This window comes from Mustela nigripes, chromosome 1 (genome assembly GCF_022355385.1).
Source record: "Mustela nigripes isolate SB6536 chromosome 1, MUSNIG.SB6536, whole genome shotgun sequence".
Taxonomy (NCBI): domain Eukaryota; kingdom Metazoa; phylum Chordata; class Mammalia; order Carnivora; family Mustelidae; genus Mustela; species Mustela nigripes.
Genome location: NC_081557.1, coordinates 168449963 through 168469804, shown reverse-complemented (window position 1 = coordinate 168469804; position 19842 = coordinate 168449963). Strand labels below are relative to the sequence as shown.

The 19842-nt window shown below is 39.3% G+C and overlaps 1 protein-coding gene across 4 annotated transcripts in view; it reads right to left on the bottom strand.

The window, feature by feature from the left end:
- Positions 1-19842, bottom strand: part of NPNT (nephronectin) — a 79863-nt gene that overhangs the window by 5253 nt on the left and 54768 nt on the right. For all 4 annotated transcript variants that reach the window (XM_059376889.1, XM_059376905.1, XM_059376894.1 and 1 more), the window contains 2 exons: positions 7510-7596; positions 6914-7012 (listed from right to left, as the gene is read on the bottom strand). In XM_059376889.1, coding sequence (XP_059232872.1) covers positions 6914-7012; positions 7510-7596 — 186 coding nt within the window. The remainder of the gene's footprint in view (positions 1-6913; positions 7013-7509; positions 7597-19842) is intronic.

Sequence of the window (19842 nt, the reverse complement as noted above, 5' to 3'; positions counted from 1 at the left end):
GAGGTCGGGGATACTGCTTCTCAAGAGAGGGAAAGTAGGGAGTGGTATTTTGAAACTCCGTCCATGTGTACATGACCTTCCCCCCAGCTGTTTTATTAGAGCTAACTGGAAAACAAGGTTCCAGCACTGAGTTATCCCTAAGAAATATGTACTTGGAATGTTAAACACCTGTACCTGTTTTGGTAGAAATGCTACTTATTTCTCAGTTAACAGATACACCATCCTTTCTTTCTTAGACTTTGTATAAAACATGATAATTTGGGGGAGGACTTATTCTTCAAGTGACTTCTCTAATGAGTCCCCTTTGAGCATTCAAAGGACCAAAGAGGTAATCTGTGTGTACTCTGCCTGCACCAGGCTCGTTAGCCTTTCTACCGTGAGCACTGTTGGCCCTGCTAACGAGTCTTGAGAGGAACACTCATTTGGCTTGTTTTGCCTCTGCAGAAGCTAAGGCTTGGGGAGGTGAAGGCACCCAAGGTGTCACCCTGCCAGTGAGGGGCAGGGTCATGGTTTGAGCTCAGAACTGCCTGACCCCCTAATTCAGCCCTTGTTGCTCTCAGACTGGAATCACTGGTTTACAGGTTTCTGTCCCCCAGGAGACTGTGAACTCGTTGAGGTCAGAATGGAACAGTACATCAAAAACTAATGGTATCAACTGTACGGTGACTAATGTAACAACAACAAAAAAGAAAACCTCAGCTTTCCCTCCAAACCACCCCATTTTATATCCTAGCACATGGTAGGGCTTTGATGTCATTTGCTGAATAAATAAGGTTCTAAGAATATAGAAAAAAACTGCAGGGCAATAGGTCTTTGAGGCATGTACTTGACTCACTGAAAACACAAAGAATTTCTTCCTCCCCCACCCTGTGCCCCATTGAACTAATCCAAACAATATTTTGGGCTAAAACATTTAGATGGGGCTTAAATGTCTCCCTGTAAGTCAGCTTTGAATCATCACAGGTATTTAGGTTAAGACTAAGATATAAGGTATTACAGTTAACCTGAAAGTTTTAAGAAAACAAGGATTACCTTAAGACCCTGCAGAATGTACGCTCATATCACTATGGCAGACATGCCTGCAAACAACCTAATAAACCAAGGCATCCTATTAGCCAAATAGTCCTTTTGTATAGATACTTAAAACTAAAATGTAAATCATGATAAATGAGGCTATAACAGCTCTTTCTCTGTGGGCACCAGGTTTTAGTCTTACCATAAAGAATTCTCTCCCTTTTTAATAAAAGAAAATGTTACAAGGATGGAATAGTAGCTAAGGGAAAAACTGACCTAGCACCCCGAATAAGTTACCTATTAAATAAAAAATTTAACTTCCGTTCCAAAATACTAGTTTAAATATAGAATTATATTAACTATTTTCATGGTTTCAGTTTAAAGCATCGCAATATCTAAAGTTTGTTTCTGTAGCATTTATTATTTAACAAAACAAAACAAGACTTGCCAGAAAGTTAGGTGATAAAATTTAACTCTGTACTGGCTGGTGCCCTTACAATTTCAACTTACAAAGAGAACAACATAATGTCTATTACTTTACATGTTAACTGTGTGGTCATAAAAAGGAGGGGGAATTTTGCAGTGATTTTTTCTTATATTTTTGGCCTAGATGAGAAACCAGCCCAGGTAGAACTAAGATCATTATGGTTTGCTGGTATTTATATCTCAAATGCAAAGACCTTATTTTTTTGTTTTTTATGAGATATAATACAGCAATGCTCACTGCAGGAAAAGATAAATAGAAAAGCATAAAGAAGATTTAAATATATGCATGATCCCAAAAGCCAGAGATAATTACTAATGTTAACATTTGAACTTCTCCTATGTATATCCATGAATACGAACACACATGAGTATAAACATTTTTTTCAGGGTAATAACTTGTTTTCATTAAATATATCTGTCATTTTTCGGTGTGAGACATTTTTCATAGCTCCAAGGATGCCATTAATAATTTAGCCAATTTCTTATTGAAGTCTCCAAATTGTTACTTTTTAATTTTATTTTTCTTTTGTAACTTCAAGTTTTTATTTAAATTCCAGTTAGGTAACATATAGCATAGTATTACTTCCAGGAGTAGAGTTCAGTGATTCATCACTTACATGTAACACCCAGTGCTCATCCCAAGTGCCCTCCAAATTTTCACTTTAAGATAAAAGTACCGGGCGCCTGGGTGGCTCAGTGGGTTAAGCCGCTGCCTTTGGCTCAGGTCATGATCTCAGGGTCCTGGGATCGAGTCCCGCATCGGGCTCTCTGCTCAGCGGGGAGCCTGCTTCCTCCTCTCTCTCTCTGCCTGCCTCTCTGCCTACTTGTGATCTCTCTCTGTCAAATAAATAAATAAAATCTTTAAAAAAAATCATTAAAAAAAAGATAAAAGTACCATAAAACAATAAGAAAAGCCAAAAAAAAAAAAGTTGCAAAACACAAAAGGGACTAAGTTCTCTTTTTATATAAAGAACTTAACAAATCAATAAGAACACACAAAATAAAGGGCACCACAGGAGAAGAGTAATTATATGAAAAGATGGTCAACTTTTCACAGTAAGAGAAAATCAAACTAAAATCCAAAGGAGACGGCTTTTCACCTATAAGCTTGGCAAGGATAAAAAACAGTTTAATAAGATTTATTGGGGATGGCTCTTAAATATTACTGGTGGGAGCATAAATTGCTGTAACTGTTATGAAGGACAACTGAGAAAACTATCAAAATTCAAAACACAAATTCCGTTTGACCTAGCAATTCCATATTTAGGAATATCCCACAGATAGATTCAAGCATATATGGAATGAGACATGTACAAGGCTATTCACTGCAGCACGGTTCTCCTGAAATACAGGGTGGTACATCTGAGAAGGAATGGAGAAACTACCATAAAGAAGAATGAAGGTGCTCTTCAGTACCAACACAGGACAATGGCTAATACTATTTTAATGCTAACTGTGGCCAGGCATTGCTTTAAATGCCTCCCATACGTTTCCTAGACACTATTATCTCCATTTCAATAACTTGCTCAAGGTCAAAGCTACTGCATGCTGGCACTAGCTTCCAGCCCAAGCCTTCTGGCTGCAAAGTCCACATGTGTTAACTCTTAGAAGATATGATCTTTAAGTGACAAAAGCAAGGTACAGAGCAGGGGCAGAAAAATATATCTCTGGAAAGATAACCAAGAAACTGGTTGCATCTGGGGAGGGTGACGAGGAGCCAGAGCTGGGGGCTGAAGCTTTTATTTTTTCACAGTTGGTTTACTTTTCCATTTGTGTATTTCAAAATAATGTTTAATGCTGCAACAGACATACTTGCATGTACAAGCCAGCCTGCTTGCTACATATTCTAAAGTGAATAACTTGTAGCTGTCAGTAGCAGACACAGCACTGAGTCAGTTTCCTTTAACCCTGATCCCCAGAGATCAGGGTTTCAGGAAAAGGGCCCCCAGGGTCCAGCCTTGACATTTACAGAAGGGTGTGTCTTCAGGGCGTCACCACATCTGTCAGCAGCGCAATCTGCCGCCCCTTAGAGGCATGTATTAATTTCACTATCTCACCATGAAGTTCAAGACCATGCACATTAAAAATCAGTCACAATTGTGAAAATCCAAACATATGTTCCCTTACAAATGGCACAGTCTAGATAGAAAAAAAGTTAGCTTGGTAATTAGATAATACACAGAAATAATTTATTAAACTGGTTATTGTCTTCTCTGGTCTTAGCGTGTGATATACACACACTCAGATCCCTAAACTTCCTAGAAGGAAAACTGGCATTTTTCATGATAAGCCTGATTAGTACTTTTCCATCAGTATCTGGTTAGATTTCCCCAACACCTTCTCAAAAGCTCCGTCCCAGTTCCAGCCTGACGCATGCCATGTCCTCCTACCCTGTCCTCCCTCTGCCATCCTTTTGTCCTCCCATCCCTTCCCCAAGCTAGAGCCTGGCTGCTCCGCAATCTCTTTGGGAAGACGTGGGGGCATTCCATTCTGACTCAGGCTCTCAAAGGTGGTGTAGCAGATTTTCTAATCCAACACTTACCCAGTGCTCAAAACAACATCTTGCTACAAGTCACCCAAAAACCTCTCCACCAAAGGAGAGCTCCCTATCGCCCTGTCATCCTGTTCTCTTTTTAGACAGCTCTGATGACGGGCAAGTTCTTTCTGGGAGTGAACCAGAACGGATCTCCCTTTAGCTTTTACCTGCTGATCTGACTTCTCATCCCCTTGAGGTTCCAGAATAGCTGTGAAAGACGTTGTTCGTCAAATATTTGGAAATCAGTCTTGCTCCATTATTTCTTCTCCAAGCTGAACATTGTGGTTTCTTCATTTGTTTTCCCACAGGCTTTGGAATACCTTTCCAACTAGGTCGTGTTCTTAGAAGTGACCTACAATTATCTCTGTTCTTCTCAGATAGAAAGAACCCACCAAGTAGATTTGTCATTCTGGGAAAAATATTCTATTTCTATGGAAATGACCCAACTCTTTAGCAGTGATGACAGAGGTTTCCCTCATACTGTTTTAATAATTACTTGCTAAAACAATAAAAGCTTTCACCCCTCTTATTTGAGTAACTTCCCCTTGCATCTTAACTATCAGCAGAAGGGAAGAGGGGAAGGGACGAAACAGAAAGAATGGCCCCCTTCCAGGGGCCAGAGACAATAATCAAGAGCTACCGAGTCACAAAAATGGCCACCGATCCTTTCAATGCATTCTTTGCTACCATTGCCAAATGACTGCTTCCATTTTTTTTCTTTTTTTTTTTTATTTTGGTCTACCATTCTATTTCTAACCCTCTCTTTTTAGCAGAGGGCAAGTGGAATTTGGGTCACCACAAATTTAAATATTTACATATATAATGAAAAATAAAAAGTGTTAAAATGCAAAACTTGTTCTAAAATAGAGTATGGAAATTGTAAAAATCAAGAACTTCACACGGATTTTCTACACTGGATGCTTCCATGGAAGTATAACGAATTCCTCTGAGTTTAGCATGAATAACTCACCAGGGTACCTTACTCGAAGGGGTTATTGACTATAACCATGAGCAACGTTCACCATTCTATCCAATATGACTGTCAAAGACGCTCCATTCTGTAGCAAACGACCCCAGGTCAGGGGTCAGTCAAATCTATAGGCCTGAGATCTGCAAAGCAGATAGTGTCCACTACCGAAGGGGGGAAACCACATGAAGTACAGGGAGGCCTCGATATGAAGTCCACTCTTCAGCTCTGTGGCTTTAGGAAATGTGTACAACCTCTGGGTCTCAGTGTTTCCTTTGTGAAACATAAGCAGAATTACCTGCCTCAAAGGGCAGGTGAGAGGATTAAACTGAACCACTGAGATGATGGAGCTGGGATTACAGTAGGTATTAAATAAATGGTTTCTCTCTTACCCACAGATATCTGTGACCGTAATAATAATGTCCTGCTCAGAGTCAACCTTAAATGAGAGGAATGTCACTGTATTGGGGGGGGGGGGTGTTCCACTAAAATCTGTTTTATAGGTAAGAGAAATCTAAAACCCCATGTGAATTTATTGAATATTCATATTTTTAAAAGCTTACCTCAAAATTTCATTTTACTTTTTTTTCAAAGATTTATTTCAGAGAGAGGGAAAGCAAGAGAGCACATGCATGTGCATGAGTGGGGGAATGAGCAGAGGGAGAGGGAGATAAGCAGACTCCCCTCTGAGTGGGGAGTCCAGCTTGGGGCTCGATCCCAGGAACCTGAGACCACAAATGAGCCAAAATCCAGAGTCAGTCACTGAACAAGCTGAGCTACCCATGTGCCCTCAATTTTTCATTTAAAAAAAATCTATTCTATTTCCACCTTAGGGGGAATCTAATGAATATATTTTGAGCTAATTTTTTAAAAAACTTTCTACTCACAATCTACAACAAGGAGTAATGCCATAGATATCCACAAGAAGCATGTTAGAAATGCAACAAAATATACATCTTAACAAGGCCCCTAACTGATCTGTATGCACACTGAAGTTTAAGAACTGGTTTAACAGAGCATATCTTCTCTCAAGTTAACTTTTATGTGTTTTGTGCTCTACCTATATACCTGCAATGCTATTCAAGAACTAGGCTTTTAAGACAAAAACTTTCATTCCTAAGTCTAGAACCACTAGTGTAAAAGGAAGAAAAGAAACCTAACTCCTCACCCTCCCATTAAATTGGCCCCACCCACAAAAGATTTAATTCCTGAGGGGAGGGGAAAAAACCAACAAAAATATGTAAGTAACTTTGCTTTCTGAAACAAGAAGACATTTTGTCTTGTAAGCACTGAAATGTTGTATCAGTAGGAAGCATGCAATTTAAAAGTTTGTTAGTTTTCCAAGGAACTACATCTAAATCTATCTCTCTAGTAACATTCTTTTGTGGAATAAATGGTGGTAATTTGTAACTAATTTCTCCAGCATCTAAATTAGACTGAAATTTTTTCCAGAGAAATATTCACAACTTCACAGAATCTTCTAGTGTCTTTTTGCTATGTGTCACATCTTTTTAAAAAAGGACATAATTAAAAAAACAACTGTGGATGACCACCAGAACTGATGTACTGTTACATTATTTCTCTCATGCCTAGGAATGGGGCACTACAAGTAACTTGAAAATTGTATTTTTCAAGTTTTTATTTTATTTTATTTTAGAATGAGTCTAAAGGTTTTACTTACCAAGCTCTTTGAGAGAAACTAGTTGGCCCTTTAATGTACTACTTGTCTTCCCATAATATAATTCTAGTTTATTGCTAATTAGTTCACTTAAAAAATGAAATAAGAAATGTTGGAAGAGATCTTTCTTTACTGAATAAAGAGGGTAAACAGAGATGTGTAACAGTATTCTTGATTGTTAGAACCAGGGTCCCCAGATAGGCTCAAACAGATACAGATTAACTGCTTTTACCTGCTGGATCTCTCACTGGTTCCCAGTGCAAGTCACTGTCTTTTTCCCGGATCCATCCACAAAGCCCATGGTCAAAGTTACAACTGTGTATCAGAACACCTACAAAAAAATAACCAGAACAATGAGTAGTCCACAACGGCACAATTTGTAAAAACAAACTTGTGAACTAGGAGTATCGATCTGCATAAGTGTTCTCTTCTAGCCACACTTAACTATCTGACCAGAACTTCTCTCCATGAGATCAAAGGAAGATTACATGAATCCTTTCTTAGAACAATTGTGCATGTGTGTTCAGCTATAAAAGTAGAACACAAGAATGTTGCCAAATTATGACCTTGTTACACCACTTACAAAACAGGATTTCCTCTTCACAAGTTAAGTGTGCTTTATTATTTTTTTAAAAAGATAATGATGACATATAATTATTTTCAATCACCAACTATATTACAAAGGAAACCAAGTTGTTTAAAAAACAAAAAAAAAAAGTACACTTTTCCCAGATGTAACTGAACAATCTACAGTTTAAAATTCACTTTCAGGAAATGGAAGGAAACAATAAAATATCATCATCACATAGTAAAAATGTAAGTATCTACCTGGATCATCCTTTGCTTCATCATCTGCACTTACTCCCCTTTCAATTTCAAATATTTCAAACAAGTCGTTTGAAGGCTGCCGTGGAACTGCAAAAGAGGGAGGTTTGGTTTGAGTGAGTATTGATAAAGACACCTGCCTTAACCAGGGCACAGTGGGAGAACACCTATGTATTTCACACATCTGGAAGAATCCAAAATATTTCATTACATGTCACATTAAGATTCATGATGTTTGTTCTATAGGTACTTATACTATCTGAGTACAAATTTTAAACATGTTTTCCAAAGGTTTCTAAAATTCAATATAAAAATATATTAATAAGTCTTTACCAGGAAAATACATCTTAAAAGAGCTACCAATTTCTAGCAAAATATTCACCTTTGTCAAAATCTAGAATTTGTTTCTCTGAAAGATACACTATGACCTCTAAATGAAAGTGGTTTAACAGAAAATGCCTGCAGCTACAGTGAATGGTTTGGCTTTCTAACCACAGCATCAACTCCCCACACAATGAAGGCTGCCCACTGCTACATCCATCTATAAATCTTACCTCAGCAGGGTTCCCTGGCCCCTTAAAGATCAAATCCAAACTTCCTGGTGCAGCATTCACAACCCACCCTCCAGAACATACACACACACTGTCCACACCATGCCATTCATTTTCTCTGACCCCATCCCCAGCTTGGGATCCTCTTGTTCCTACTAATTAACTTGCCAAACTTCCCTTCTTCATGCAAGACCCCAATGTAAACATCATGCCTGGCTGAAAACTTTGACACCCCTTGTAGGTGTCAAGGTGAATTAAATCCTTCTCCCTCGCACTCTCCAAAGGCTCATGGGCACACCTCTCTTACACTCTTCTGTGGAGAATTGCAGTTATTCACATACATGTGTGTGTGTCCCTCTGCTAGCTTCTGAGGTCCTGGAGGGCATCAACCATGCCTTATTCATGTGGCATTTCCAACGTTTGACCTGGTGACAGGCCCTCAAGGTGTGTACTGCACAGAGGTGAAAATCTTATTTTGTCAACCCTTTTCCTCACATGAGCCAACTGAAACAGAGGTTAAGAATCTACGTTTTTAAAAAATGGAGTCACTTAAAGCATAGTTATTCAATGTATATTTGCCCTCCCCTCCCATGCCAAGTACCACGGCAGTCCAGGGAGACAGGTAAAGGGGGGAACAAGACCAAGAAGGACCCGACCCTCCAGAGCTTGCAGTCTAATCACACAGGCAAACATTAAACCACGCTAAACATAAATCCACACTACAACTCTAAATGTCGATGAGGGCTGAGAAGGAAAAACACCAGAGGATGTCCTGAAGAGGACCTGGGTTGGAGGCTGGGGGGTCTGTGGGAATGTCAGTGAAGGGGAATTCCTGGCCAAACACCAGGGCTACTCCCTTTTCTTTGCCAGAATCTCATCTGTATTTTTTTATAAGGCAGGGAGTAAAAGATGTCAAATGCCAAGAAACAGATATCAGTCAGAAGGGTTCTTTTTCAATACTATTTCTATTATTTTTGCAAGAATTTTTTAAAATTAACAATCCCATAATATTTGCACTGATTTTTTTTTTCTAGCTTCCCGCTTTTAAAATTTTTTCTTTTGTTTCCAAAGTCCAAACAGTGAAGACCCATCCCCTCCCCATACAGACACTCACATATACCCAGCCTGAAAGGGATAGAAGAGAAGCCAGTCAACAGATAAGTTCTGGGGGACACGCTGCTGACACAGGTGTCCTGGGGTGAGGTAACTGGTCACCTTCTTGTACACCCAAATGACTGACAGGAGAGACATCCATTTATAGCTTTCCTGGCTTCCCATAAGACTCTAAGAGGGAGTCTGCCTCTTATTTGCTAGAAATATTATAAAGTTGTAGGCAAACATGATTCGTTTCTCACGATACAGAGAAAGTTCAAAAAATTCTATAGAACAATCATTTTTTGTTCTATTGTAACTTATACAAATTATCTCTCAATTGGAATATGGCTCAAATCTTACGGTACCATATGGTGGCGCTACCTTATGGCAGGGGATCTTAACACTGTAATACAGGTATTACAACATGGGGATAACTTCCAGTCACTGAAATAACATTTGTCACAGAAAGTTTGTAAGTAGCCGTCTTAGAAACATCTATGGTACAAGTGATCTCATCACCTCATTCTTTCTAGAACGAGAGTCCCATGCAGTCAGTGCAGCTTGCATGCACATAACACTGTGCCCTATGGTACTTGTAAGATGTGTTCTTAGAAACCTCTGTACTACAAATACACTTAAATACTTCATGCTTATTTAGGGGGTATCACTTCCATCACCAATATAACACTGTGTGAACACAGCTTGCAAATATCCTTCTTAAGGAACACAAGTGTTCTTCAAAAAATTCATTGCATGCATTATACAATGAGGGTGACTTCCGCTCACGATAATAAACTGGTCATAAAGGAAGATCAAGGGGAACCTCTCTACAGAAGCACCATGTAGACCAAGAGGGAAAGAATGGGAAAACTTCAAAGCAAAACAAAAAAAGTGTTGGGAGGGGGGAAGAAGGAATGTTTCAGGTAGCCATTACAAAGAAGGTGCTCAGAACATTTAGAGAAAGGCTTGCATGAAGCATGGAGGAAGGATGCTGAGAAATGGGGAAAGCGATATGGGATGAGGTTAGAGAGAAAGGAAGGGAGGAGACCACACGCTTGGAAAACAGCAATTCAAAGAATGTGTCATCTAACAACTTGCAAAGTGCCAGATGTTTCATTAATAGTTCTTAGAAACCAAGTACCTAAAACACTAACTTCAGCAGGAGCTGATCAAGCACACCTTCACTGCAGTTCATTGGGAAACATTCCAAGCAATTTAGAGACCTGACGTGCTCAGCAGCTATTAGTGCTTAAAATTCTGTGTCCTCTACTCTGTAACCCTGCCAAATTGTTCAACTATTTCTCCTTTCTCACACATACTGCTATGGATTGCTAAGACTGTTCCACCTCAGTGTCAAGAGAAGGTTCACTACCCCACTCTCTGGTATATTTTATGTTTTATGTGAAAATACTAAGTGAAATAAGTAGTGGGAAAAAGTCATTCAAGCAGTATGATCTCAACTATGTACAAGAAAAATAAGCAAACAAAACAACGGACTAGAAACAAGAGTGGCAAAAACAACACGACCCCCCAAGCATATACGGTCAATTAACTTACAAGAAAAAAGCCAAGAACATGCAATGGGGAAATGGCAGTCTCTTCAAGAAATGTTGAGATGGGGGGTTAAGAGGGTAGGAGAAGAACAAATGAAACAAGATGGGAGTGGGAGGGAGACAAACCATAAGTGACTCTTAATTTCACAAAACAAACCAAGGGTTGTGGGGAGGTTGGGGTGGGTTTTGGACATTGGGGAGGGTATGTGCTATGGTGAGTGCTGTGAAGTGTGTAAACCTGGCGATTCACAGACCTGTACCCTGGGGATATAAATATATGTTTATAATAAATAAATAAATAAATAAATAAATAAATAAAAATGTTGAGGAAACTGGAAGGCCACAGGCAAACAAAAAAAAGAAACTTGACCACTATCTTTCATAACACACAAAAATGAACTCAAAATGGATTAAAGAGTTGAATGTAAGATCTGAAACCATAAAACCGCTAGAAGAAAATACAGGCAGTAAGCTCTTTCACACTGGTCTTGACAGTCATTTTTTTGGATCTGATTCCAAAAGCAAAAATAAACTAGTAGGACAACATCAAACTAAAAATCACAGCAAAGGAAACCATCACCAAAATGAAAAGGCCAGCTACTAATTAGAAAATAACTGCAAATCATATCTGCTAAGAGGTTACTATCCAAAATATAAAAAGAACTCCTACTATTTAATAGCAAAGGAAAAAAAAAAAGGCAGACCAAATCAATGTATTTCCAAAGAAGACGTAAAGAGGCCAACGGGTACATGAAAAGGTGCTCAAGATTACCAGCCATCAGGGAAATGCAAATCAAAACCCTGATGAAGTATCACCTCACACCTGTTAGGACAGCTGCAATCAAAAAGACCAATAGCAAGCATTGGCAAGGATGTGGAGAAACCCTGGTGCATTGTTAATGTGAATGCAAATTGGTGCAGTCGCTATAGAAAATAGTATGGAAGTTCCTCAAAAAAATTAAAACTAGGGACGCCTGGGTGGCTCAGTGGGTTAAAGCCTCTGCCTTCGGCTCAGGCCCAGGGTCCTGGGATGGAGCCCTGCATCGGGCTTTCTGCTCAGCAGGGAGCCTGCTTCCTCCTCTCTCTCTGTTTCTCTGCCTACTTGTGATCTCCATCTGTCAAATAAATAAATAAAGTCTTAAAAAAAAAATTAAAACTAGAACTGACAGATGATCCACCAATTCCACTCCTGGGTATTTATCTGAAGAAAATAAAACACGAATTCAAAAAGATATCAGCACTCTCATATTCACGGCAGCATCTTCCCCACAGCCCAGACCTGGAAACAGCCTAAGTGTCCACTGACAAATGAATGGATAAAGAAGATGTGGTCTGTATATGCATAGAGGAATATCATTTCTCTATAAAAAGAGATGAAATCTCACCTCTTGTGACAAAGGTGGAAGGACCTTGAAGGCATGATGGTAAGTGAAACGAGCCAGAGTAAAGTACCACAAGATCTGGCTCACATGTGAAATCTTAAAAACGGAAACAAGGTCATAGATACAGAGAACAGACTGGTGGTTGTCAGAGGCAGGAGGTGAAGGGTGGGCAAGTGGGACTCAGAAGTTACAAACTGAGTTATCAAGTAAGTAAGTTAGAGGGATATAATGTAGAGCATCTTGACTGTAGCTAGTAATACTTCATTGCATATTCGAAAGTTGCTAACAGGATAAACCTTAAAAGTTCTCAACACAAGAGACGATTTTGTAACGAAGTATGATAGATGTTAACTGGAGTTATGGTAGTTATCATTTCAACATGCATACAAACATTAAATCATTGTGTTGTACACCTGAAACTAATATAATGTAGTAGGTCAATAACTACTCAGTTAAAAATATATATATATACCACTATGGTACTAATGGTGGTCTGAGTATTGGAAATGAAAGTGATATTTTCCCATTCGTTTGGTTTGCCTTATCTTTTATAATTGTAAACTTTTAGAACAGTGTATATAAAAAAAAAATTCTGTTGTGGACAAAAAATTACCTAAAACATCAAAAGAAAAGGGTTCTGTGAGAACACATATATAGACTCCCTACCCCACAGCAACTATATATCTGTTCATTGTATTTCGATTGCTCATAGAGAACTTTTTTTTTTTTTTTTGAGAGAGAGAGAGAGAGTGAGAGAGGATGAATGGGAAAATGGGATAGAGGGAGAGGGAGAAGCAAATTCCTTGCTGAGCAGGGAGCCCAACGTGGGGCTTGATCCCAGGACCCCAGGACTATGACCTGAGCCTATGGCAGATGCCCAACCAACTGAGCCACTCAGGCCCCTCAAGGAGAACTCTGAATAGTGTCTTGATACCTGTTGTTAAATGTGAGGCTATGAAATTGAAATATATTAGTGAATTTGGACATATTCTTTGGTTCAAGAAAACTATTTTAATCAATGTAGAAAATGTTAATTAAAATAAATGACTAGTGGGGACACACCTGGGTGGCTCACTCGGTTATTCGTCTGCCTTTGGCTCAGGTCATGATCTCAGGTTCCTGGGATGGAGTCCCACACTGGGCTCCCTGCTCAGACGGGAGCCTGCTTCTCCCTCTGCCTGTCACCCTCCCTGCTTGTGCTCTCTCTCTGACAAATAAATAAAAATCTTTTAGAAATAATAATAATAAAATAAAATAAATAAAGTAAAATACGAGTCTTGCCTAAATAACCAGGATAAACACTTGTACATGATTTTTGTCATTATTTTCCCTGCTTTGTATTTTAGCTAATAGTCACTTTAAATATGCAATATATATATATTTTATAAAAACAAACATATCTGATACTGTGTAGTAATTGGACCATTAATTCTTTGAGTGGTATAGTGATTTAAAAAAGAATAGGAGATACAAACGTAGTGATCCGAAGGGGCACATGCACCCGAATATTTATAGCAGCAATGTCCACAATAGCCAAACTATGGAAAGAACCTAGATGTCCATCAACAGATGAATGGATCAAGAAGATGTGGTATATATACACAATGGAATACTATGCAGCCATCAAAAGAAATGAAATCTAGCCATTTGCGACAACGTGGATGGAACTAGAGCATATGCTTAGCGAAATAAGTCAATCAGAGAAAGACAACTGTCATATGATCTCTCTGATATGAGGAAGTGGTGATGCAACATGGGGGCTTAAGGGGGTAGGAGAAGAATAAATGAAACAAGATGGGATTGGGAGGAAGACAAACCATAAGTGACTCTTAATCTCACAAAACAAACTGAGGGTTGCTGGGGGGAGGGGAGTAGGGAGAAGGGGGTGGGATTATGGACATTGGGGAGGGTATGTGCTTTGGTGAGTGCTGTGAAGTGTGTAAACCTGGCGATTCACACACCTGTATCCCTGGGGATAAAAATATATGTTTATAAAAAATAAAAAAATTAAAATTAAAAAGAAATAGTAATAGAACTTGATTATTTTTATTTGATGAAGTTGGGACTTGTTTAGCTTTTTCAAAAACCCAAGATAAATAAGTGGTGCTGAAATACTGAATATCCATATGCAAAATAATAATAATTACACCTTCATACCATAAAAAATATTAAGTTAGTGTTTTCAAAATCTGCTGTTAAGATAATGAAAAAGCCATTCATTGCTTCAAAGAGAATAATAAATAATATATATAATAAAGTTTGTTTAATTAGGGAAAAAAAAAAGAATAGGAGAGGGGCACCTGGGTGGCTCAGTGGGTTAAAACCTCTGCCTTCGGCTCAGGTCATGATCCCAGGGTCCTAGGATCGAGCCTCACATCGGGCTCTCTGCTCGTCAGGGAGCCCGTTTCCTCCTCTCTCTGCCTGCTTCTCTGCCTACTTGTGATCTCTGTCAAATGAATAAATAAAATCTTAAAAAAAAAAAAGGATAGGAGAAATGCTAACAATAGAATTCCTCTTCTGTCTATCTATTCTCCCTCTATTCTATCCACTTTTTAATGCAGTCAAGAAACAGAATCCACTGGGTAGAAGGCACTGGGCTAAGAACTTACGAAGAAATGTGATTACTCTTGCCTCATGGGGTCTAGTTTCCAGAGGCAAAGGCAGACTTCTAACAATTTCTCCAGGTAATGAATGTTTTAAAGACAAGTAGAGGAGGCTGTGTGAGCATGGGGGTGGGGCCTGGGGGCAGACTAAGCTAGCCTGGGGAGGACAGATGCATGAAGATCTCTCACAGCACCACAGGAAGGATGCCTTAAGGCGAGCTAGTGCCCTGGAGAATGAAAGGGTGTGGAAATCAAAGATCCTTCTAGCTCTAGAGCTCATGGTGGGGGGTGGGGGGTTCAGGAGGAAGGGCACCAAGTGAAGCCAGAGACAGATGTGAACAGATTAAAGCCCTGTAGAGATTTGGGGTTTTATACTGGTAGAAGCTGGAAGCCTTTACAAGATCTCAGGTCAGGTGCAACATTCTGGCTGTAGCGTGGAGAATGAATAGGAGGGAGGTGAAAGTGAAGGTCAGAGAGCCATTATGACCAAATGAGCATAAACTAAAGAATGGTCATATAGTCTTAGAAGATTCATGTCCTACATTTTTTCCTCCCATTGGCCAGTGTTTTACCCACCAAAACATATCACTTGTCCAGGGCTTCCTACAGCCTTCTGCATGAACTAAAACAAAGGAAAGGTGTAGGCATGAAGCGTGCAGACAGCCGGGTAAAAATGGGGTTGGACTGTGCTTAGGGACCTGGTACTTTTCCCCTGTGGCTGGAGGGCCCTAGAGCCCGTGAGAAGAACTGGCCACATGAATAAGCAGGAAATCTCTTGAAAAAGACCCTTTGGCTTAGCATTTTCTATTAAATATATTTTCCCCAGGAACATAATATTAATATATAGCTTGTGTTCATAAATGAGGTTTCCCAAATAATCAACAATACTTTTACCCAAAAAGCATTAAGAGTAAGCACAGTGAAGTAAAAGTAAATATTATCATACACCCCTCCGATCACCAGACTTCTTCTGAAGAGTTAACTGTAGCAAAATGTAAGCACTGTTTATTAAAGGTAGCTTTGCAAATTCTCTTTGTGTTCCAGGGTGGCTACCTTGACATTACCCAGGCTAGCTAGTTCTGGCATTTGTTGTGAGACTAAAAGATTAAAGATAACACTGTCCTAAGTTGTTTCTATGGCTAGGGCTTTGGTTCAGTGGAAGAGAATGGTGCATATGTAACTCTCAATAGTCCAAAGGCTCTTTCTGAAAGCAAAACCTAGGGGATTTTTAAAGACTACACAGTGGGGATGAATCACTGGGGTTTTATGAGACAGTCTCCTGCCTCTCTCTCTATATATACCCCCAGCCCTCTCTTTCCCTCTCCAGATGAAGAACATATGCCTTATAGCTTTAAATGACCAGAGAGAAACAAATAAAAGGATTGGAAAGGAGTTTCTGAAATTTTCTTAACCACATTAGAGAAAATTCTTAGCCATATACTGATTACTAGTAAAAAGAAAAGGGTTTCTGGGCTCCACAGATATAAGCCCTTGTCTGCCAAAGCTTTCATCCCATAGGAAGAATCTAAAATGTTCAATTTGGGTTAAAGAGCAGAGCTGGAAAAAATTAAATCTCTGGTGAAAGGTGGAACATAGACACTGCTTCAGTACTCAGTAAGGAGCCCCATTTACATGGCTCACCTATTTCTCCTTTAATAAAATTTCAGAACAACTTACTGCCTAGGACAATCCCAGGAGAAGAAACTATCTAAAAGAGATTCTTTTTTAAGTATGACCATAAGGGTGAGAACACAACTTTTCCAGAGCCAAAGAATGCCTGACAAGTTCTATTCTCTTTCGCTCTTCCAAAGCCAAAGAAACTGGAGGGTAACCCTGCCAGGAGCCAGGTGAGGTGGGGAGAGGCGAGCAAACCCACCTACTGTGTGGGACACTGTCAATGCCCTAAGACCAAAGAAATCACTTTAAAAAAAAAACAGCTATTATTTTTGGTATTTATCAAACACAGCCTGTAACATGTTTCCCACCTAGATAGACTCAATCTCTCAAAAGGCTGTTGTCACCATGTACATAGCACAGAAGTTGATGGGATCCTATCTCTTCTAAAACCAAAACTGTTCACCTAGTAACTATGAACATCTAAATAAAGCATGATATTCCAGTTATTTCGTAAAAATTAAAGGGCATGTGAAGTAGCTAGGTTTCCATTTTTATTTTCTCTGTTCACCCAACAGCTCACACTAGTAAATCGATTGGGTCCAAAAGGATCTGTTTAGCCAATAATAATATTAAAATATAACAAACCATAATAAAAAACACCATAAAAACGTAGATTTGGAACCGAACATAAAATGGGGCTATATTTTTATGAGTTAAGTAGGGAATGGTAACATTACTCGATAATTTAATTCAACAACAGCAACAGAAGTGGTAATGGCTACCATGTACTGAGTTCTTCCTACATGGTAAGAGTTTCATGTGCAACCACAACAGCTCAGTGAAGTAGATACTGTTACTATCCCCACTTACAGATGAGGAACCAAAGATATAGGAAGATTCCGTAACAGGCCCCAAGTCGGGGCACCTGGGTGGCTCAGTTTAAGCCTCTGCCTTCGGCTCAGGTCATGATCTCAGGGTCCTGGGATTGGGCCCCGCATTATGCCTCTCATCGGGCTCTCTGCTCAGTGGGGAGCTTGCTTCCCCTCTCTCTCTGCCTCCCTCTCTGCCTACTTGTGATCTCTGTCTGTCATATAAATAAATAACATCTTTTAAAAAAACAACAACAACAACAAAAAAAGCAGGCCCTAAGTCACAGTGTGGCTACAAGCGCGATATTTTTCCTTACAACATTATCAACAAATGTGCATTCAACTTAAAAAATTTTTGATTTCTGACTTTGGTCACGTTCACCAAGAATTCAATTTGTACCTTCCGGAGAGAGCTATTTTTTCTCTTACCAGCCACCATCAAATCAAATTAAATATAAATCCAAAATCTTGAAAGCTTTCAGAATTCACTGTGCCAGATCCTGACCTGTAAGCAGTGACAACTCACTCCTCCAAAATGCTAGCAGAAATGTAATCTACAGGGAGATGTTGGGCATCTTCTCGAGGTCTCTCTGGGCCTTGATGTATACGAGAAAACAAACTAGTTTGAAGACCTTTTCACCCCTCAGCAGAAACAATCTTTTTACTCATTACCACACAGCATCAGAAAAGAGGTCCTGTTTTCATGACTAAGAACAATGTGATCACACCAGCCACAGACTATAAACTCCACAGAAGGAAGACAAGACATGGAAACCGTACACAGCCCAGCAGTGCAACGATCAATAAAATGGAAAGTTTTCTTTTGACTGCCTGATACTTGGAATTTCAACACATTCTCAGGATCTAGAATAACAAAGCAGCAGGGAGTCTGGTTCTCTGATAAGGCTACTCCTAAGAGCACCTGACAGACGTTACATTATATTCTGTAATCTTTATTTGGCAACACTTTCCTTCCTTATGTGACCCAAATGCTTCATACCACATTTTAGGCACAACTGCTACATCTGAAACACTCCACAGCTGGCCAGTTCTGTCTCCATTCGAGACACTCTTCTACAGACTGGAACTACCATTAGGGCTTAGTGTGGAATAAGCCTGCTATTCAGTGCAGTCTGCAGATCAACAGCACTACCCAGGAGCTTGTCAAATGCAGAATCTCAGGTCCTATCCTAGACCCACTGAGTCAAAACTTTCACTTTAACACATTTCCATGTGACCTGTATACACACCAAGACAAAGAAGTACTTCCTTAGCAGGTCTGATTTAGTAAATGTGCGGTACAGATTAGGAATCTACATCTTAAATAAGCACCCGAGGTTATGCTGGTTCAAACAAGTTGAACTGCTGACAAGTTGGAAAAAAATCTGCTTCCTCGTCCAAGTGGTATTACAGACCTTGCAGTAATCTGAGCTTCCTAGCCCAAACTGGATATGTCTGACACTCGACTGTAAAGACCATTTGAAAAGCTAAAAATAGAAGTTAATAAAATCTTTAATGCATTTTTAAAAGCCAGTATATTCTAAATAATATTAATATGATTGAGAATCACAATTCCATGGGGTACTTTTTCAAAACACACAGCTCACTCTCTTCCTGGGGAGAGTGGGATTCTATGAGCACTGACGGTCTCTCCTAAGGAATCACTCCTAAAGTGAATTAGTGGCCAACAGCAGTGGGAATGAGAATAGTAAACCTCACTGAGTGAGGACAATGAAAGGACAAGGAAAATCACCCCAAATATCATCAACTGGATATAGATTCACAAGCACTAATCTGCTCTTTTTTTCTTCCAAACATCCATATTCACCCAGACATATGGAGACATGTATTTTGCACCTGCTTGGGGCCAAATGGTATATACAGTTCTCTACTTTCTTTTTACTTACCCTTTTTATAACATCAGTGTTTTCCCAAGACATTAAATATTTTTCAGAAAACACTGCTGCATAATATTTCATCATATTGCTAGACTAGAAACGCATTTCCCCCTAAATTCCTTTACTTCAGGTTCTACATAAAGCTTTTCTTATGTTCTTTGCTTTGGGATAACTCCTACATGCTCTGATCCCAGATTTTTGTCTGTGGTGCTCAGTCTCTGACTTTTTAGCAATTCCCTGCAGCCTATCTCTGGTGTACAAATAGGCATCCTACCAATTAAATCTGCTTTTCTTGCCCTAAGTGTGCCCGGTGTCTTTCTGCTCTGAGCCCCCTCCACCAGGTTCTTCCAGAGTCCAAGATCAGCTCTCTGGTCTCAGAAACCACGCAGATGAGAGCTAATGCACAGAATTTGTCCAAAGTCATGTATCGCATAAATAATAGAGGTGAGGGTCAAAACTGGATCTTCTGGTTCAATGTTTTCTCTCCTTAGCAGGAGTTAAAAACTCCTCAGTTTCATATGCCTCAACGCTATTTCCCTAAATCATGCTCAAAATTTAGAGGTATATGAGAGTTTTCTAGAGAAACTTCGTTTTCAGTGACTATATTAAGCTGTACTGGGGTAAGAAAAAGCTAAAATAACTTTGATCATTTGGGGACAAACTATCAGAATCAACAAGTTAAATATAGCAAGTTCAAGCATTCAAAGAATAACTTAGATTGAGAAAAAGTTGATTCCAACATAAAATTTTATTTCCTTCTATTCAATA